The following is a 22,421-nucleotide window of genomic DNA, read 5'->3' as shown; positions in this document are numbered from 1 at the left end:
GTCTTCACGGTGTGTTGGGCAAATATTCTAAAAGAAATTATTTATCAAAGTTCTCGTGATCCTCAAAAAATAAAAACCCAGAAGATTAAAATTATTACAAGGGCTAAATTTTAACTTAATGATGTTCTAAATGAAGTTAACAAAAAAAAAAAAAAAACAGTTTTCACGTTCATGCATACTGGCACACATGTGTTCACAGCACATTCATATAACACATGCAGGTATGCACACATGCGCGCGAGTGCACGCGCGCACACACACACACACACACAAGAAAAGGAAGAAGTGGCTCTTATTTTCTAAATTGCCCCCAACTTGACAAATCAGCTTAACTATCCAGCAAATGCAAATAACAAGAAAGCCTTTTGCAAAAACTTAACCTATCCTTTAGAATTGTCTGAAAACATTATAAATCACAATTTCTTAATTTTAACACCTAACACTACATGGCTACATAACAATAACAATTAACTTCCATCCGGTCATGTCACGTTCGTTTGCTGACAACCACACTCTTACAGTGTGTTACTTTACTCAGCCTTCACAGGAGTAAAAGGTAGATGATGTTACCAACTTCATCCTGCTGACTAAGATAAAACTCAGGTAACAGACGAAACAGCTTGCCAGAGGCCACTAGTGAGTGAACAACAAAACAGCCATGAACACTCTACAACGCTTGAAAACCATCCTTTCCACGTCTGAGCCTCCAGGTGCATGTGAGGATCATCTCGGCAGCCATTTTATTTTTGTAAATGGAGAAAGGGAGATACCATCTCTGTGAATGACTTTCCCAAACTATGTAATGAAGAGGACGAGAAACTCAGATCTGTCTCCTCTTCCCACCAAAGAAGCTTCGTTTTGCACTCAAGTGTTTTTACCATCCACTGATGGCAGCGTTATTTAATAAATAATTCTAGACTTAAGATCTGGATTGCTAAAAATTACCCAGCCCTGGCATCCAGTGCAGAGCCTGGCAGTCTGATAAACCCCTAGGGACTTGGGTCTTTCTCCACCAAACTCATAGATTCCTAGTGCTCTAACCTGGACAGCCTTTAGAGACACAAGCCAGCCTCACAGACATCACTTTCAGGCAACCCAAATCAACAGCATCTCCCTGATAAAAAGTCCAAAACTATAATGGCAAGACTCACTTGAGGACTATCCATCTAGTAATCCATCTGTGAGAAAGTGTTCAGTGATTCCTGCCTTCTGCTCTTCCAAACCTTCTCAAGTCAAGGTTGGCTGGTGTTGCTGTGGTGGTTCAAATGAGAATGACCCCCCATAGGCTCAGAGGTGTGAATACCTGGGCCTTCACTGATGGAACTGTTTGGGAAGGATTAGGAGGTGTGATCTCGTTGGAGATGGTGGGTTTTCACATTTCAATAGACTCAGGTCATTCCCAATGTGTTCTCTGCTTCTTGTCTGTGGATCAATCGTACAGATCTCAGCTGCTGCTCCAACATCATGCCTACCTGTTGCCATGTTCCCCACCCTAGTAGTAATAGACCCCTACCTTTCTGAAATCATAAGCCCAATTAAACACTTTCTTTCATGACCTTAGATGCAAATGTTCTTAACAAAATATTTGCAAACCAAATTTCAGTAACACATTAAGACGATTATACATTATCACCAAGTGGGCTTCATCCCAATAAGGCAAGGTGGGTTCATCTTACATAAATCAATAAATATAATACAACATATTCTTAAGTTTCTACTGCTGTGAAAAGACACCATGACCAAGACAACTCTTATAAAGGCAAACATTTAATTGGGACTCACTACAGTTTCAGAGGTTTAATCCATTACCATCATGGCAGAGTGCAGGCAGATGTGAAGGCTGGAGGAGCCAAGAGTTCTACATCTCGAACTGAAGGCAGCAGGAGGATTCTGTCCCACCAGGAGGAGGCTCTCTTCTACACTAGGCAGAGCCTGAGCATAGGAGAGCTTAAAGCCCTCCCACACAATGACGCACTTCCTTCAACAAGGCTACACCTACTCCAAAAATGTCACACCTCCAAATAGTGCCATTCCCGGTGGCCAAGCATTCCTCAGCAGGCCAAGCATTCAAACACAGGAATCTATGGGGTCCAACCCTATTCAAACCACCACACCATATAAACAAACTTAAAGACTGAAGCCACATTTAATAATTTCAATAGATGCAAAAAAAGCATTTGACAACATTCAACATGCCTTCATGATAAAAGTTCTAATGAGTTTAGGAATAGGTGGAACATATCTCAAAATAATAAAGGCTATACTAGCCAACCATAGCCAACAATGTATTAAATGGAACAAACTGAGAGCAATTCCTCTAAAATTAGGATCAACACAAGCCTGTCCACTCCCCGTCTCTTCTTAAGTATGTAGCTAAATGTCTTAGCTGTAACAATTAGACAAGAAAAATATGTAAAGGTAAACCAATAGGAAGGAAAGAAGTCAAACACCCCAATTTGCAGGTGATGTAATTATTTTCTTAAAGACCCTGCTAAGTTTACTAAAAAACTCCCAGACCTAATAAACACGTTTTTCTAAAGCTCCATTGTCTATTAACCCCACTCTGACATACAAGAAACAACTTCCTGTAATACTATCTATACAACAGGAATCTCCCACATTGTGTCCTGTGGTGTATCTGTTATTGTTTCCTAACTAACCAGTATCCCTCCACCTAGTACTTAAACAAGTTGTGCTCAGACAGCTTCTTCTTGTTTTGTTATCACCAACAGAACCCCGACACACACACACCCCCACCGTGCTACTAGGCATACAATTAGCTCTGAATAAATTCCAATACAGCTGGGCTCACAAAGTTGTGCGTGCAATTACAGACACACAGCATCGTTCCAGACCCCAATCACCCTCACACTCAAGACCTGTTTTCAAATAACTATTCCAGAACAGATTTCTGAAGTATCTAAAAGGAACAAAATTGACTTTCTGAGAAATTCAAGGGAATTCTGCTTATCCTCCAAGTACCCTTGTAAACAGCAACTACATAGGAAAAATAATCTAAAATAATCATAGTGATGGCGAAGTAATGGCTACCAGGAAAACATCCATCAGCCCGACTGAACCTTCTGACAGGACCATTTTACCTTTGTCTTCTCTCTGCACCTCCTCTCAGGCAATAAGATTAGTCACTGTCAGCAGGGTGTGGTGGCGGACATCTTTAGTCCCAGAATTTGGGAAGCAGAGATAGGCAGATATCTGTGAGTGCAAGGTCAGAGTGGTCTACAAAGCAAGTCCATCACAGCTAGGGCTCTGTTACACGAGAAACCCTGTCTCAAAACAAAACAAAACAAAACAAAAAACAAAAGAAAGGTCACTAACCAGCCATAGATCTAAGACCTGGTCTGAGGGACGTGCCTAAAGGGGTTGGGAGAACAGAACACAGGCGGGGCAGTGGACATAAATAGTTCCAATAAATTCCAGCCTCTGCCTTCCATGATCAGCTCTCCATCTTTCCTTTCTCCCATGTTGCAAGCAAGAAGTGGGAATGGGGTGGGGGTGGAGGGTCCACCAAGGCAAGAACAAAGCGGGAAGGATCAACACAGGTCTAGGCCCACAATCTGAGCCCGGCTCCTCACCTGCAGAATATGACCTACCATTCTAAGTGAAATCCGGTCTGTTAGAACTTACTCCCCGTTCTCCACTCTCTCTTCTGCCCTTTCAGGAAGGATTTCTGGAGCCAAATTAGATGAGGATGGGTGAGCGTGTGAGGAGGGTCACACAGCTGAATTATAGAATGTGGAGATGTCACAAATAACAAGAAGCAGAAATGAGGTTTCAGGAAAGGTTTTCCAGAGCGGCACTATCTAGATTCTGGGCTCTTAACATTTTCTCTCTCTTCTCTCTCTCTCTCTCTCTCTCTCTCTCTCTCTCTCTCTCTCTCTCTCTCTCTCTCTTTCCTCCCCCCTCCCACCCCCAAAGGAGGTTGCCGTAGCTTACACATCCACTAAGACTTTTCAAATGACTAAGTAACTATGGACTTTAAAAACGTATAATCTAGACAAGTCCGTGAAAGCTCACGTTATGCCAGTTTCAAGACCATAAGGATTTACTGTGATTTCCCTCAGTCCCAGGAGAACTAAGACTGATTCCACAAAGCCATGGCTGCTCCCTGGGTTTTAACCTGCAACCCTGCTAGAAATCCCTCAAGTTCAGGATTGAAAGTGATGCTGAGAAAAAAAATACGTGTTCATAGTCTTCAAACCATCTGTATCACTTTTTTAGGGAGGAAACCAGCACCCCTCACCTCGCTTAGAACAAGTCATGAGCAATTTCTCAGTATTCTTCAAGGCAATAGATAAACATGACATAAAGGACAGTTTTTCTAATATTCTTCACCTGTCAAAATTGCCAAAGAAAAAAATTCATAAAAGAAATTCAAATTGGCCTTTCCAGTCCTCCTCCGAGTGACTTACAGAAAGGGATCAAAGGCAGATCCTTCACAGAACGTAAAAAGCAATACTCTAAGCTTGCACATAAAAGCTTGGAAAATTTCATGCAATAGTGGCACCATGCCTGAAAGAGTCTCCTGGCTAACATTTGCCTTGGCAATAGGCACCATGTGTCTCGTATTTCTCTACTTTGAGGATTTGAGGGGGTGGGGGGGGGCGGGGAACAGATGGATGGACTGACAGACAGACAACAGCACTGCACCCAGGAAGCTGACAAGAATCGGTTTCTCAAAATAGGCATGATATAGCACACCAGTAATGCCAACACCTGGGATTGTAGACACAGGAGGATTTCCCCAAGTTCAAGACCAGCCTGGTCTATATAGTAAGTTCTAGGCCACCCAGGGCTTGTCTCAAAAATTAAGTGTTTAAATATCATGTTTTCTTTTCCCAGCAACACATAGCTAGCTCACCAAGAAACTAGAAAAAATAAATAAGAGAGCAGAGGAACAGAGCTGAGAGCTCCGGGAGCTCCTCACAGTCACGGTCAACGGTTGGTTGGTTGGTTGGTTGGTTGGTTGGTTGGTTGGTTGGTTGGTTGGTTGGCTGGTTGGCTGGTTGGCTGGTTGGTTAGTTGATTGGTTGGTTGATTGGTTGGTTGATTGGTTGGTTGGTTGGCTGGTTGGTTGTGCTTTTTTTTTTTTTTATAGTGGTGTCAAGATAATTCAAAAGGGAGGGAAAATCTCAACAAACAGTTCTGAGACAACATAATCTCATCTAAAAGTAGAAAAACAACATCACAGACTTTAGATTTACAAACCTTTAACAGAAACATCAGAGTACATTTCCATCCCTTGCATTAAGCAATGGTTGTTCAAACAGAATATCAACAGCAGGAGCCACAAAAGACAAATAACACAAAATTGTATTATCAAAACTACAAAAAAAAATTACGTTTGAAACGAGAAAGTAAAGAGGACCACCCACAGAACTACAGTGAACACCTACAAATCAAGTATCCAATAAGGCATGTCCACAGGACATATTTTAAAACTCATAATAATAAGGGACAAATAACCTAGTTTTTAAATTTTACAATGAAGACCAATAGACTTTTCACTAAAGAAAATATGCAGATGGATAATAAGCATGAGAAGAGATGCTAAAGTCACTGTCACTGGGGGAAAGGCAAATCAAAACAACTGTGAAAGCCAGGCAAGAGGGTTCAGCAAGTAAAGATGCTTGCGGCCAAGCCCAGTGACCTGAATTCAGTCTCTGGGACCCACAACTGAAAGAGCAGATTCCCAGAAGTTCTCCTCTGACCTCCACACATGGACCATAGCATGCACACATAATACATACACACAATACAACCACAATAAATAAATACAATTTTTACAAACATTAGGTGTAAGATACCACTTAGTACCCACTAGGATTGTAATTTTAAAAAGACAGATAATAAACAGTTGTCAGAAGGATGTGGTGAGACTGGGGTTTCACTGAGGGACATGTGGGGACTTCCACAAGCTGCTAAGCTTCCACTCTTGGACATATAGGAAGGGTATAAATCAATGCAAACATTTGAGTGTGAATCGTCCCAACAACAACATGTGTAGTAGCCACAGGTGAGCCCAAACCAAAAGCCCATCAACTAGAAAAAGAACAAGGAATACACAGAATATCCAACAAAGGCTATCAAGTACTGGCACATGCTACATTATGAATATGTCTTTAAAATATCACGTGAAACACACACACACACACACACACACACACACACACACACCACACCACACCACACCAGAAATGTCTAAAATCTGTGGTAGAGAAGGGTGAGGGAAGTCAGAGTCGGCTGCTAAGGAGCAAGAGCTGTGCAGTGACCGCCATGATGGCTGCATGGCTCCACATATGCCTTCTTTAAAAACGTGGACTTGTACATTATAAATGGGTGATGGTGTGCATGTAATTTACATCTCCTTTTCAGAAGCTGCTTTTAAAACTGCAGCTTTTTAAGAGCTGCCGAGCCCATTCTTATTGTGGCACACATATGCCCAGAAAACCTAAAACGACCAAAGGGGGAGATGTCCTTGTCAAACTCACCAGCTTATGTCTATGAAGAGGCACATTTTACTGTTCAGATTAATTCAGCCAAACAATGCCTACCATTCCACAGTGGCCTGACTGGGGAATCTCATAAAAAGGCCTAGTCCCCTCCCTCAGGCTTTCTAGCCTGCTAACAGCAGCTACCACCCACGAGGCCCATTGTTAAGAGATTCACATACAACAGCTCAAGACAAGGTAGAGAGCTTGGCTTTAATCTTACAGACAAGGATGAACACTCAGAGAAGGTGACTTGGCCATACTGGCAGTGCTGACACATGGGAGGGAGACTGGAGGCAGATGCCTATGTCAGAATACACCGCCTCATCCCATTCTATCCCTTCCAGCAAGGTGGGCGGGAAAGCACTGAAGCATTGTCAATGAAGCATCAGCTTGATTGGCAGCCAAAGAGGTCTGTGGGCTCTCCTCTGAGAAGTCTACAGGAAGGTGACCCCTTGGCAGATATCTGTGGCTTCTCTCAATCAGGGAGAGGGAGCTGGAGCTTCCCAGGCAGTGATGTGAAGAGCAGGAATGTGGATCATTCACAAACTTGCAAACAGTCTGCTTCAACCTGACTGAAAGACCAGAATGAGGAAGTCATGGAGAGAAGAATGGAAAGAATGGGGGTAGAGAGGGCGCGGAGGGCAGAGGGGCAGGAATCCTGAGGAAAGCAGTGGAAACTGGACAATCACAGACATGGATGACTTGTCAGACTCGCATATCTGAGAAGAAACAGCCTCCGTTCCAGCTATCTGTCAAACCATCTCAGCTACCTTAGGGATGCTGAAACAGGCGGACCGCACGTCACCCTACCTCAATCCCAACTTCCCTACTACCCACATTACATCTCTGATTGCTCACTACATGGGGCTAACGCCCTCATTACTTCTCTTCTGCCACTATCCAGACCTCTTCTCTTCCTGTGCTCCGGACTGGTGAACAGTTCCACTCTCCACTCCCTCAAGACGCATTGGTCTCCAATAACAGAGTTCCTGTTTCAGTGAGGAAGTGTGCTAGCTCACCCTGAGGGAATCCAGGGACACAGAACAAAGGCTCGGGGCAGATCAGAGACACCACTGTCACCTGTTCTGTTTGTTCCTCTCTGCCATCTTGGGAGTCGCTGTGCCCTATGGGCTGAAATCAATAATCAAACGGTTCTGGCGATAAGGAGGAAGCATGTGTATATGACAGTGTGCTAGACGGGAAATAGACTCTCACTTTCCCAGAAGCACTTCCGCCAGCAGGCTTACAGGTGTGCCTGTCAGTCAGCATAAGTCTGTGCTGTCCTTCAGCTCCAGAGGCAACAGGTACACCTTTAGAGCAACGGCTACACTGAAGATCAGCTGGGTCAGGAATGAAACGGCAGAGGTGAGGTTACTGATAGCTACCAACAATGTGTTCTACCTCTTGGGCCACCAGCCTTACAAATCCACATTCTTGTAGGCCTTAGAGTTCCCACTTCCTAAATATCTTGCAGATGTTATTTCCTCTCCCATTCTGCATTGCCAGGCCCTTCTCAGTTCTCAACAGCTGCTGAGATAGTAGCTCCAAGCCACTCTTAGAGACACCTCAAAAACTCATGTCACTTACCGGTAAAGGTGGTGTTATATTAACATTTTAAGGGAGAAGCAAATGTGTTTCAAGAATAATATAGTGCACGCATCAATAACAACCACTTACTGAGTATCCTTGATCTTACAAACCTAAAATCCTCCTCTCAGATTTTCATAATCATCCTATCTCGATATTCAGATAAGACTGAGGCTAGCTCAAGAAGAATAGTTGTCCATTTGTGGCACACAGGACCTGAACACAAGGAGCACAAAGAGGAATTTACACCACACTCCAATCTACACAGTACCCCAACCTACACAGCATCCCAGAGGGGGGGCTGGCTTGTGTGCCCACATTAAGCTTGTAACAGTGGGAATGAGGAGAAAAACAGTTTTAAGAACGGATATTAATGTAGCAAAGGGCTAAGACTTTCTCATACTTGCTTCTGAATGAAGGGCAAGGGGGTTAAGACTCTTGACACATCACAATCTCTGTGGTTAGCTCACAAACCTGGCCTTCAGGCAGATCACAGCCTGTATGGAAATCTGGACTATTGTCTGGTTCCATTTGGTTTAGTTTGTGACACAAATCTCATTGGTTACCCTGGAACTCATTTACCTTGACCAGGCTGGCTTGTTAACTTGTAACAATATTCTTGCCCTGTGCCTCCTGGCTGCTGGGATTACAGGCCTGCTCCATTCTACAGACCCAGCAGAAAGCCTGACAGACAGGACCCTCCACACAAAGCCTGGAACTCCCAGTCACTGACTGCTCCAGGCAGGGCTCAGAAGGTGTCCTTTGTAAAGCTGCAGAATTTGGTTTCACTCCTTCCCAGCCTCAATTGGCTGACCCTCCCTTGGCATCTGACCTCTCAGCTATTGTGTTGCAGTCCCAGGGGGCTAGGATGGGCTTGGACACTCCCACCCAGCACTCCCTAGTTTTCCCCTGCCTCCTCATCTTCCTTGTTCTGACTTCCTCTTGGAGTGTCAATCTCCTCTGCCAAGAAACAGACTTCTCACGTTAGAAGAGTAGCCAGCCCTTTCAAGCCTGCAACCTCTGGAGGAGCCATTTCAGCCCTTGGGGATCTCTTTAAGAGTGTTTAGTTACAGAGAAAGGTCTTAACAATAGACAGCATTCAGGAGGAATGGCTGCTTCACTTAAAAAAGAAAACAAACAGGAAATGCATACACCCCTCAGGGGGCACAGGAGTCCTTTTTTTTTTTTTTTCTTTTTTTTTTTTGAGAATGGAACAGACTCTCCAAATTGTAGTTTACATGCTTCTTGAGTCACAAAGTAAACTGACTGGTTCCTGAACTTAACACACCTTGTCTCTGCCTAGGACGTGTGATAACAGGTGTCTACTTAGTCTTAATATGTGACATTACAAAGAAAATGTACAGAGCAGAACTGAATGTCAGGTATTGCAACCCAGGGCAGGGTGGACAAAAGCAACCCAAAGCAGCTTTACAGGGTCTAAATGTCACAGGTAACCTCGTCTAAATGTCAGAGGTAACCTCTACCAAGCAGTCTCAGATAATCTGTTTTGGTTTTTTGTTGTTGTTGTTGTTGGTTTTTTTGGGGGGGGGTGTTTTTCCCCCCACAAATCTAATCTTTATTAAGCCTGAAAACAGTGCCAAGTCAGGTTTATGCAGCTCCATGAGTAAAATGAGCAAGATTAAAACACTGAACCCGAGCTCCCTCAGTATCCCTGGGTAGGGACTCAGCACTGATCTCAATAGAGGCAACAGGAGACTCTTTCAGCATCTCTGCGCTTCTCCTAAAAGACTCAAGTTAGAAGGAGAATGATACATTTAAAAGAGAAAGGAAAAACCTAAGACCTGAGAAGTAAAGGCAGAAGAATCAGAGATTCAAGGGAATCCTCAGGTGCAGCCACTTTGAAGCCTGCCCAGACTACACTGAGTCCCTGGTCTCTCATTTCCTCTCTTCCCTTCTACAAGGGAAAAAAAAATGGTGTGACTCATGTTTTCTGCAACAGCTGCCAATCAGCTCCTCAGTGTGCCACACTCACTCACTCAATCCACCGACCTGCCTCGTTCTCGGCCCATTATCAATATAAAAATTACAGTATCTTGGCAACAGATTTTTCACAGTGGAACTCACTTTATTCTGCAGTCTTTTCTAGTAAAAATAAAATGCCAAAGGAACGTCATTATCTATAGTGAAGATTCTCAATCTAGCCCATTCCAACTGGAGCATTCCACCCTTCCTTCCGTCCAAATTATAGTTAATAAGCATCTATTACAAGAAGATACAGCTCGAGCTGCCGGAATCACAGGCACGGGCTCGCCAGCTACAGGAAGAGACAGATGAGTCCAGAAATAATGTCTGTAGTGTGTTGGGCACTGAGACAGAGATGTGTGAGGTAGGGATGGGTGCTGGTTAACCCTGACTAGTCAGGTTCCACTGAGAAGTTCTTAGCAGATGAAAAGCTTGACTCAAGTCTTAAAGGCTGGTTCAGATGAGGGGATTGTGTGGTGGACATCTCTCTAGACAGGGATGGGACACTTCAAAAAGGGAGGTCAGAAAAGACAGAGGAGCAGAGTTAACAGTTTGAGCACTTGCTACAACGAATGTGTAAGGTGGCTATTTTACAGAGGGTAAAACTGAGGTTCTGGGCTGACAAGTTTCTTTCTAATGCTCTGCATTCAGTTTACATTAACAGAAATGTCACTTATATGTGACTTGTAGTATCATTTCCTTCAACCTATATCCCTGGACTTTGTGAGTCACATGCTAAATATCAAAATATATCAGTACTCATAAATATATATATATACATATATATATATATGTATATATATATATATATTTAATAAAAGTTAGGAAAACTATTTCTTTTCACTTCCTGCCCCCTAGCCTTCTGAGTTTTCCTTACCAGTCCAAGTGAAGTGAGGCTTAGAGCTCTTCATGATACACATATACTTTAAAACCTCTCCTTCAACTACTTTTGTCAGGTTCCCTAGGAAGTTTCTGATTGAAGACTCAAAACTGATTGCCAAGACTCACACAGGAACCTCAGGATGGGTAGGAGGTAACAGTGCCTAGCAGTGAATGGATGAACTGTACCTTAAAACTGGACAGATTATATGCTGCATCTTAAAACCATTTTTTTTTAAGTTAATGGAGGAGCTGAAGAAATCAGTGGTTAAGAGCACTGGCAGCTCTTCCAGAAGACCCAGGTTCAATTCCCAGCAACCACATGGCAGCTCACAACCATCTGTAACTCCAGTTCCAGGGGAACAAACACCCTCTTCTGGCCTCTCTGGGCAGCAGTACACAGACATACACACAGGCAATAATCAAACACATAAAATAAGTAGATTTTTATTTAGATTATGGAATGCCTATCTCACTGCCATGTTAGTTTCAATAATTTAGTCATCACTTCTAAGAACAGTAAGTACCACAGTGTTCATTCAGAGGACCAAGCCTTCCTAAAGTAAAAACATTAATCTTTCTCATATCTGCATAGCAATTCTACGGACCAATCAAACCTTGTGACTTTTTCCTCTGAAAATCTTTTGTTCCCCAAATAACAATACAGAAAATTAGTTTGAACCACATTCAAGTTTTGCTTTCAGAAATAACAAAACAAGAGTGCCCTACCTCTCCCTGCTCAGAGAACCACAAAGGGCCTGACCAAAGTTTCCAAGAACAAACATCACTCAAAAACTGAGGTCAACCATAGAGAAAATCTTTCCTTGACTAGTCTAAAGAGACAGCAGTACAAAACAAACAGCTAAGAGCTCTGCACAGGCTGAACACGCAGACGATAGATTTCAGCTTATATAGACCGGGGTCTTTCAATCACATTGGACTCCAGCAAGGGGCTGAAAGAAAAAGAATTCCTACCTGTCAAGTGAGGTTTCCTCTAAAGGAAAAATGCAAATCTCTGAGTAACACCAGAAGGAATTAAACAAACAAACAAACACACACACACACACACACACACACACACACACACACACGCATACTGTCTTCCGTTTTTCTAATTAAATTTTAAACAGAAAATTATTTTCTATGTAAATGATACCTTTTTGAACATATAAGAAGTGCAATTATCAGCCTTGTACTGAAATGCTTTCAAACAGAACACAGGTTTTTTTTTTTTTTTCAATGAAAAACCTTCACCTAAGTTATGGAAATTTACTTTATAACTAACTTTTCAATTCGTAATTTGGTACTTAAACAAATCCAAAGATTACTTTTCTTTTTTTTTTTCTTTTTTCTTTTTTTTCTTTTTTTTTTTTGTTTTTTGTTTGTTTGTTTGTTTGTTTGTTTGTTTGTTTTTCGAGACAGGGTTTCTCTGTATAGCCCTGGCTGTCCTGGAACTCACTCTGTAGACCAGGCTGTCCTCGAGCTCAGAAATCTGCCTGCCTCTGCCTCCCAAGTGCTGGGATTAAAGGCATGCACCACTACCACCCGGCCCCAAAAATGCTTTTAAAGACTATTGTTTATTTATTTATTTTTATTATTATTGTTATTACTGTATGGGTATGTATCTGTGAATAATGGGGCGAGGTGTGTGTCACACACACAGGAGGATAGAGGATAACTCCATGGTTGCCCTTCTCCTTCACCTTTAGCTGAATGCCAGGGGTCAAGCTCAGACCCTAGGGACGCTCAACAGGCATCCTTACCCAGCGCTGTCTCATCGGCCCTTAAGCCGTACTTAAAAAGAAATAATTTTAATCGATATTTTTTCTGTTTTAATTTCAGAGGAAAATGAGCTAATTGGTGTTGCTTAGCTTTGTTTTTATTTCTACTTAATTTCTGAGAATACTTTGGTTAGTATAAAAACACAAGAAGAAAAAAATTACATCAAGTACGTTAAAGTTAAAACTTGAGATTTTCAGACAAAATATAACGATAAGGTTCTGGAAGCATCGAGCGTGTGTTTATGTGTTTGAAGTACTGTAAACTGTGTACATAAGAGGTACAATGTAAAGTTGGGAATCTACGTTTGCCCACAATTGTGACCAAGGTTTTGGTTTCTCAGCTCATCTTCATTGTCTTGCTTACTTTCCTCCCAGTACCAACAAGAGATGCATTTCCTATGCCTTCAACTAGAGTTAAATTTTTGTCAATTTTCCAAACTTTACACCTCAGGCATGCTGCTGCAAAACTTCTAGCCTAAGCTTTTTCTCTTCCTGACTACTCACAAAACCCTGCATCTTTTTCATCCAATTTCTGTATTTCTAAGACCAGAATATGTACTGGCCTTCAAACAGGAGTGTCCAGGCCTCTTCTCCCTTAGAAACACTTGGACCCTCCATTGACGTTGATTGTACTTAACAATAGCCAATCGCCAAGGAAATTACTGCAGAGATCTCTGTAATAGCAGCTATTGATTACTGATTTTAAAGTTAATTGCTTACTTGTGAACTAAAATAGAGGCTAAATTTACCTAATTAACATACATTAATTGGGACAAAAGAGATGGTTCAACAGTGAAGAGCACTCACTGGTTGCTCTTCCAGAGGACTAGAGTTCAAATCTCAGCACCAACATGGCAGCTCACAACCATCTGCAGTTCCAGGGGATCCAACACCCTCTTAGACATGCACACAGGCAAAACACCAATACACATAAAATAAATGAGCATTAATTGCATCCATACGCCCTGACATAGGAAGGTTAAGAGAATGTTTTTTAACGTCCGTTGTGAATAGCACACATGTTCAATCAGTGTTTAAGTTATCATTTACATGGGAGACCTCATACCACTGGTAAATATAAACCTGGTTAACTTAGTACAGACCACCAGTAGATGTATCCTAAGGCACGTCTTTAAGGAGGTATAGTAGCTGCAGATAATCCAGCAGACAACATCTGTGTTACACACAGACATCAAAATCAGCACGGCATGCTTCCGTGACACCAAAAGAGGCCAAGCTTGTCGTGAAATGATTACTTCCAACCAGAGCCTGCTGTAAATACCGTTTAGCTGCACGGCACTCGGCCAGAATAACTGGGTTTTGAAGTTGTTCTGCCTTTGAATCACTCACCAATTTTCAACCCATTTGTAAAACGAGGTAAATGGGATGGAGTTATTAAAAATAAGCATGGGTCGGGATTTCCGATTCACATTTCTTTCACAGACTTATTCCATTTGACCCCAAGTCTTGGCTGCTCTCCTGACAGCATAATCTACACTCGCCACAGCTGACAGAGGCATGGCTTTCATGATTAAACCGGAAGCTCTTGCAGCAGAGGACTCTAGATTCCAGATGCATTCATCCTTTGCACTTCAGAAAGATCTCTTTGTCAGCTTAGCATCCGATCATAACCATCTCTGATTGTTTCCACGCCCACTCCAGGGACTCTGCACGTATTACTAAGAACTATCCTTTTTGTTGTTGTTCTGATTTTATTTCAGCCTCTGTTGTTCACATAGCACACCACAAAATGTTCCATTGTATCCTACAGTAAGGGTTTGGTTTTCCCCTCCTTTCTTAAGAGTGTGAGGGGATGTGTCTCAGAACACAAAGAAAAGTTAAAAAGATAAAATGATACAAATATCAGTTTATTGCTTTTGGGAAAAGCCTAAAGATGAGAATTTGATTGAATTTTGCTCATTATAATTTCTAAGGAACAACATTCAAAACGACTTCCTAAAGCAAGGAGTTAAGTGTTATAGCTTTAATTGGTCACATTGACCTTTCTTCTGCAAGAGGATTTACACCCATGAAATCCTAATTCTGTGTCCAAACTGGCAACATCCACAAAAAGGCTTCTAGCCAAGAATAGTTTTTCTGGTGAGCATAAAGGTAATCAAGGCAGACTCTCACAAAGAAATGCCCAGAACTGACCTCATGTGGATAACTTCTGAAAGACAAGGAGAGGGGAGGAGGGCGTCCTCGGAACTTCTAACTCTAACCCCAGCCCCACAGCTGGAGGCGGGGATGGGGGCACGTGCAGACTCCAAGGCTGCCTTAACTAAAATGCCTCGGAAATTTAATACTGAAGGGAAAAGACAAACAAAACACACACGTTTTTTCGTATCTCTTCGGAAGTTACATTGCTAGAAAAAGCGAAACCAACGCGCAGGTGCATCCTCAGGTTGTCAGGTACAAAAAGATGAACTCATTAAAATTAAGGAAGTGGGGTCGGCGCAAGCTCGCAGCCTTTCTGTGGGTTCTTTAGGTTAGAAGCAGCAATACATTTTTAATGACTACAAACAGGAGCAAACCTACCACGGATTTGCACTGTGAGATGTTTACTTAAATATGGAGATAAAACCAGCTCTCTTGTGGGAACGAAAATTGTTTTCGGGGGCAAACGTAGCATTACCCGACTACAAATTCGAGGAGCACAATCACAACGACCTGATTAATGTTTCAGCAAGGGAGTGAATTGATTTGCTTGCCCAAGAACACTTTCAGGGAAAAGGGGGTTGGGGAAGGAAGGCTTCCACAAAGCCAAGAAGCACGCCTTCAGCACCCGAGTGGGGTGCAGCGTGTCCATTCAATTTTGCGCCTGTCTGGGAGATGCGAGGGGTCTGAGAGCTTCTGAGGAAGCCGGAGAAAGGGGGGCGGGGGAGGGCAGCGTCTGTCCCTGTCCCCGGATCTCGAATTGCTGCTGAAAGCTGGGGCGTCGAAGACCCTTTGAGACACCAAAGTTACTTTTCTAAGCAACTCCAAGTTAGCGCAGTCCGACAGACACCCACTCCGCCCCCCGTTTGAGGCCGGGGACTGCTGCCTCGATTTTCCACCGGTGGCCGGGCTGGACCGGTGACAGCCTGAGACAAAGCCGCGGACCCCCACGTCGCGACCCCCGCACCGCGACCCGGGCTGTGCTTACCTTGATGCCCTGCTGCTGGGTGGTGAGGGTGAGCTTGGACTCGTCCAAGAGCAAAACTTCGCAGTAAAATTCTTCTGGAACGGCGCAGAAACAGCCCATGTCGGCTGAAAGCGTCTCCAGCTAGGCGAGAGCAGCGACCACGGCGCCCGCCGCCGCCTCCCCTCAAGCGCGAAGCATTAATTTATTGTGCGCGCCGTGCGGAGGGCGAGAGGCGCGGGTCTGGGTGGGGCTCCCGGGTGGGGGTGAGGTCTGGGGTTCTGGGGTCGAGCCGAGGGCACCCCGAGAAGCTCGGAGGGCAGAGGCGGGAGGGTGAGCACGCCTCGGAGCGTCAGAAGCCCGGAGTCTCCCGGGAAGCGTCCGGGGAACTGGGAACACGGGGCGGCGCGTCCCCGCGCATCCTGCGGCTGCGGCTTCTCTACTGAAGACTGGGGCGGCGACCTGGGGACAACAAGAGTCGCCTGGTTAAGGTCAGCCAGCCCGAGACACGAAAAGGGCGGGGCGAGCCCTCCAGACCCTCCCTGGGCTCAGAAGCCCCTCGGTGCTCTACAGCGCCAGCCCAACTGGAGCGATTCCCCTGCCGCAGCTCCTGAGTCCCCGGCGGGCGCGCACTTCCAGCGCCGACCCCGCCCCGCAGCCCCTTACAGGGAAAGCAGAGCCAAGAGCGTTCAGCTTCTCTTTTGTGTCGAAGGTGACCACGACCCCTAGCCTGGGACACAGGGCTAGCGGCGAAGGTCGCCACTCCCTCCGCCACTCTCACAGCATGGGGACCGATCAGGGCTCCTCACCGAAACCAAGCGGGGGAGGTCAGCTTGTCGCGGGCCGCGGCTTCCGTCCGAGAGTCCCCGAACTCATCCCGAGGAGATGGCCAAGTTCAAGCTTCCTTTCCGGAACGTCCTGGAAAAGCCGGGCGTCGGAGGACCTGCGGGCGGGCGCGGCAGGACCCGGGGCGCCAGGCCTCCGAGGCTCCAGGGAAAGTTCTTGGTGGCGCGCGGGGCGGAGCCCTGGGCGGGAGCAGCCCAGGTACAGCCGGCCCGGCCCGGGGCGTCGGCAAAAAGCCTCAGAACTGAAGCAGGAGCCCCGGGACGGTGACCCGAGCGCCCCCGCTTCAGGGCGGCGTCTCAGCTGGGGGCGGAGGGCGGAGCGGAGGTGGTCAGGATGGCTGGGTGCCCTCAGGTCCCGGCGAGAACGCGTGCGCTGCGCCGAGTAGCCCGGCCGTCGCGAGGTCACCGCGTTCGTTTCCCAGGGAGACCGGAAGGTTGGCTCCGGGCCGGCAAGGCGCAGTTCTGCTCCGACCCTCGCGTTCTGCGGTCCCAGTCCCACGCCCTCCGCGCCGCCAGCCGGGGCCAGGCACTGGTGGGCACAATAGCTCTGAGGCTACAGTGACCCCTGGCGGGTCGTCGTGTCCGTGCACAAGCAATTCAAGCCGAGTGTGGAAGACCCAGGACCCCCGCTGGCCCGGGGAGCAGGTGCAGTCAGAGCTCTCTAGCTGGGAAGCAGCGAGGAATTAGTAGTAGCCGCAGTTACAGACCGCAAAAGGGAGGACCGCACGCGGAAAGGGGCGTGGCGAGGGGGGGTGCCTCGCAGAACTTTGTTCTGTATGAACTATTAGAAAGAGCTTGACATCAACTATGAATTTACTCTTCTACCACTTGTTAGCTTGCGTAGTCAAAACTCAAAGAAAAAATGCTTAAAACCTTTTTTACTTAAGAAGCTAGCTCTTAAGTAAAAAACTTAGTGTCCCCAACACAGGAAAAAAAAAAAAACAGTTTTGCAACAGTTGGACAGAGTTGTCTACACAGTGACTTCCCATGAAGGACTTCTGTATGAAATTTCACTTTTCCCAACTTCCAGTAAACATCAGATGCGCCCAACTATCAGTAAAACCCTAGTTTATCTTCAGTGTTTCTGAACTCTATTGAGGCAGGCTTTGAGGTTTTAATCAAATTCTATATGCAACTTTGAGTTCTACTGTAAATGTTTTATCCAACTTAAACCTCTGGGTTTTAACATCTCACTGTGGAGACTTTTCTGCAATGCAGCTTTCCTGTCTTTAATCGCCAAATGAGATTGGTGCACGCCTTTAGTCCCAGCACTCGGGAGGCAGAGGCCGGCAGATCTCTGAGTTAGAGGACAACCTGGTCTACAGAGTGAGTTCCAGACAGCTCCAGGATAGCCAGGGCTACACAGAGAAAACTTATCTCAAAAAAGAAAGGAAGGAAGAAAAAAAGAAAGAGAGAGCAAGGAGGAGGAGGTAGAAATGGAAAGAACTATACCTTAATGATTGTCTGTCTTTACCAAAACATGTAACACATAGCAGAACCATCTAAGCCTGTAAAAAGCCAAAAGGAGAGAGAGAGAGAGAGAGAGAGAGAGAGAGAGACAGAGAGAGAGATTTCTGAGTGTAATCTTTTGTCTCTCCTCTGTGAGTTCTCAGCCTTTTCTAAGGTCCTTTGGTTTGGTATATTTGTCCATTGCTCTCAGAATTGGTGGTAATTCTGTTGCAAACCGTGGCATTCCATACATGCAGCAGCCTTTACTAAGTGAGGCATTCTCTTTTCCATGTCTTTATCAGAGATTAGAGATAAGAGCATTAAAAAAAAACCTGTTTAATACAAAACTGAAGCTTCCTATAGATAAGAAAATTCCACACATTTTTAGCAGCATTACTGAATATGACCGGCACGGCATAACTACATTTATTTAAAGTATTCAACTTACATTTTGACATATATACATCCATACAACTATCACCACCATCAAACTGACAAACATATGATATATGTGTCATCTCTAGTTTACTCCAGCATGCTCGGATTCCCACCCTCACATGCCTTCCCATGCCTCCCCTCCCACAGAACCACAGATCTGCTTCCGGCACTATAGATTCTCTACACATTCTCAAATTTATATAATAGATTTACACAATGTCAAATCTCTCTCTCTCTCTCTCTCTCTCTCTCTCTCTCTCTCTCTCTCTCTGCTTCACTCAGTACAATTACTCGGAGATTTACCTATGCTGTATAAATAGGTCATCCAATGTTATTGCTCAGTAGCAGTTCCGTTTTCCACACACACAACTGTGTGTGTATTTTTTATTCATTTGGATGTTCTCCAGTTTTCAGCATTGCAAATCAAGTGCCTAAGCTCGTCATCTTTGTCAGCTCAGACTGCCATAATGGAACATAGATTAAGTAGCTTCCACGGTACACACTGTTCTGGAAACTGGAAGTCCAAGTTCATTGTGCCAGCAAGGCCCAACTCTAATAAAGAGGTTCTTGACTTGGAGGCAGCCTCCGTCTCGTGTGTGCTCTCTTTCCATGAGTGTTCATGAGAACACAGATCCTTCTGCGTCGGGGGGATTACTCTTGCAATCTCATTTAACCTTAATTGTTTCCTTGGAGATCCCACCTCTAAATACAGTCATTGGGTCAGTACTTTACAAAAAAAATTTAAAAAACACAGTTTAGCCCAGAGTGGGAGTACACATTTTTTGTTGTTGTTGTTGGTGGTGGTGGTGGTTTTGTTTTGTTTTGTTTTGTTTTGTTTTGTTTTGTTTTTCGAGACAGGGTTTCTCTGAGTAGCCCTGGCTGTCCTGGAACTGAGAGTACACATTTTTATATGGGCCAGTGTGTATTATTTTTTAAAATAAACTACAGACTAACTGGAGCAAGAAGATATGCAGGTGGCAAAAAGTGCACGGGAAGTAGCTCATGTCCCTTAGCCATTGAAGAATGCAAATTAAAATCCCCACAGGACACCACACTCAGACAGAGCTGCCCTTCCTCTTAGTGAGGAGGGCAGAGAGCTTTGTAGCCTCACTACTCCTGTGTGCAAAAGAAGATGTGAGCGCATGGGATAACAGTTGGTGGTTTCTTAAAACTTGAAAAAAATTAACAAACTATAATGGTAATTTTTATCAGAAAAAATAGTTTTTTAGAGTTCACACAGCCTAATGTTTCCTATTTAAGTTTTCGAACCAAACCCTTGATCTCATTTCAGAAATATTTTTAATAAAATATTTTCTTTGTTTGAAATCATATTTGTCACAGTAAATCTGATGCAGACGAGTCACATAGCATCCGAATTCAGAGTAAATGCAATTCTGTTGGAATACGTGGACCATCTATGAACAGTTCAAGACCCCTCATCCTCAAAGAAGGTGTTTCACTTGACAAAGACATCTTTGGCCCTGGCTGAAACATGCACTCCAAAATGCCAGGCACAGAATTACTTGCTAGGTGTTTTGGGGTATATGCGGAGGGTGCAGGTCAGAAGAGAACAGTGCTGAATCTCCTGGAAGGAGAGTTTCCAGATGCTGTGAGCAGCCCTGTGTGGGTGCTGGAAACTAGCTCCGGTTCTGTATAAAAGCAGAAAGGGCTCCTAATGGCCGAGCCATCTCTCCAGACTCCAGCATCCTTTTAAAAGCACTATATTCTCGTTACAGAGATGTGTTTAAACAACCCAAGTCATCTCTTACCTTTTTGTAACTTTACATTCTCCAAACTTCTAAAACTTAATAATTTGAAAAAGGAAAAAAAACTTTTAAAAACATTGATGATAATTAATCGTAAATAACACATAAATGATTTCATTTTTAAACATGGGTTGGTAAGATGGCAGAATCTCCATAAAGATTTGGTAACACACGGATCCCTGAGCTGATACCCAGAGTTAAGTAGACCTAGAGCTGGCCTTGAGAATTTCCATTTCTAGCTAGTTCTACCATTGAGTACAAGGACACTTTGTAAACCACTAGAGGTTATCTTCTCCCGAAAAAAATAGTAGATGTTGTTCTTAATTACCTACAAATAACTCACTGGTAGTCTCTAGGTTAATCTACTTCGTCCATCAAGTCAATGCCTGTCAAGGAAAGTTATTGAAGATCCTGTTGGGTCAATGCCAACAGAAAGAATAGCTTGTAAGGAGAGGAAATATCCTTGTGTTTGCTAATGCTATTGCCTTGGCTACTTGGACAACATACTCATTTTTTTTCTAATACAGAATGCGCCCAGGCACATACACCTTTGAAGACCATCCTGCCTTCTGACTCATTTCGTGGCTATGTCATTAACCAGTTATCCTCCCTTCTTCGTCCTGAAGTCCAAGATGCCATTTATCGAAATGCCTCAAGGCTGTGGCCCACAAGGAAACTCACTTCCCAAGACTACCCTGTCATGAAAGCTGCCTCTTCCTCCTTGTGCACTCCAGATAAAGGCTCTTTAGAATTACTGAGAGCTATCATGCAATTTTAAAACAAAGTGTTTGTGGCTGAGTGCGTTGAGATGGCGCCTACTTAGCATACACAGTTTAGAAGTTTGACTTAGAAGCACCTACTGTCCCTCCTCCATTCAAACACAGACTACCTGAGAAGTCTCATCCTTTAGGAGCTTGGGGTTTTTTGGTTGTTGTTTGTTTTCTGTTTTCTAAACAACAGATTTTTATCTTTTGCCTATTTAGTTGAGAGTGATCCAAAGATTGGCCACGTGGGATAAAATGAGGAGAGACGCTAAGGAGACAGTTTAGTCAGCAAAATGCCTGCTGCACATTACCGGAGTTCACAGCATCAGAATAAAAAGAATGAATCATATGGTAAACTTATCCCAGAGGGGGAAGAAATAGGCAGAGCCCCGGAGCTCACAGGGTTCATGGAGGGACTTTGTCAAAGATAAGGTGAGAATCAACTGAGGAGGACACACCACATCAGCCCCTGCCTCCACACACAGGTGACACAAACACACGTGCACTACATACACACGACTGCATACACATGACCGCACATGCACAAGTACAAGAAAATGGCATTTGGGAACTAGAAGGTGACTGAAGGTATTTTGGAATGCAATTTGTCATAAATATTTTAAATATGTATGCACTTTAATTTGGGCATTCAACATCAAGGAATTTAAATCATATCCACAGATACATTGAAGAAGGATATTTGCTATACCAAGTTTATAATATTAAAATTTTTGAACAATATAAATTTCCAATAATAGGGAATTATTAAGTTGATCAGGGTGGTACACACGTATGCTAGAATACCTGGAAAAGATTAAATAGATATATAATGTACTGACATGGAAAATTAGCAAAGGCTTTAAAAAAAAAAAAAGAGGACCTCACATAACTATGCAAAATTGAAAAGGTCTATTTTTGGTTTGCTTTTTTTCTTTATGTTTTCTTTATATTTTAAATGCTTTATCTGTTACTGCATTATGCACACTGGGCACATGTGGAGCCAGACATCCAGAGTAGACGACCTCTGCACACACATCTAGCCTTCCGATTAACACAGTCCCAAGAGTAACTGAAAACATTTATTTCCTCTGTGGAGAGGTGTTTGTGTCTGGTATACCAGCTAGAATAGACAACTCGTTACAATTTGATATCCTGTTATTCCACATATTGTGCTACTTTCTCATTACCTACACACATGTCTTTGAAACATTTAGAAAAAGACAAAAGGCAGGCTATAAGATCAACTTTTTTATTTAATTTTATGCATATGGGTTTTTACCTGTGTCTATATTTGTG

The 22,421-nt window shown here is 43.9% G+C and overlaps 1 protein-coding gene across 3 annotated transcripts in view; it reads right to left on the bottom strand.

Annotated features, from left to right (window-relative positions):
• Epb41l4a (erythrocyte membrane protein band 4.1 like 4A) overlaps positions 1 to 16,803 on the bottom strand; it is a 209,447-nt gene extending 192,644 nt beyond the window's left edge. For 2 of the 3 annotated variants that reach the window (XM_076912856.1, XM_034518399.2), the window contains exon 1: positions 15,888 to 16,134. In XM_076912856.1, coding sequence (XP_076768971.1) covers positions 15,888 to 15,986 — 99 coding nt within the window. In that variant the 5' untranslated portion in view covers positions 15,987 to 16,134. Of the gene's footprint in view, positions 1 to 15,887; positions 16,326 to 16,672 lie in introns of those variants that run through there. The other variant, XM_034518397.2, reaches the window with a different exon arrangement.
• Between the last annotated feature and the right edge of the window lie 5,618 nt (positions 16,804 to 22,421).

Source organism: Arvicanthis niloticus, chromosome 14 (assembly GCF_011762505.2).
Source record: "Arvicanthis niloticus isolate mArvNil1 chromosome 14, mArvNil1.pat.X, whole genome shotgun sequence".
Classification (NCBI taxonomy): Eukaryota; Metazoa; Chordata; class Mammalia; order Rodentia; family Muridae; genus Arvicanthis; species Arvicanthis niloticus.
This window is presented reverse-complemented; position numbering and strand designations above follow the sequence as displayed.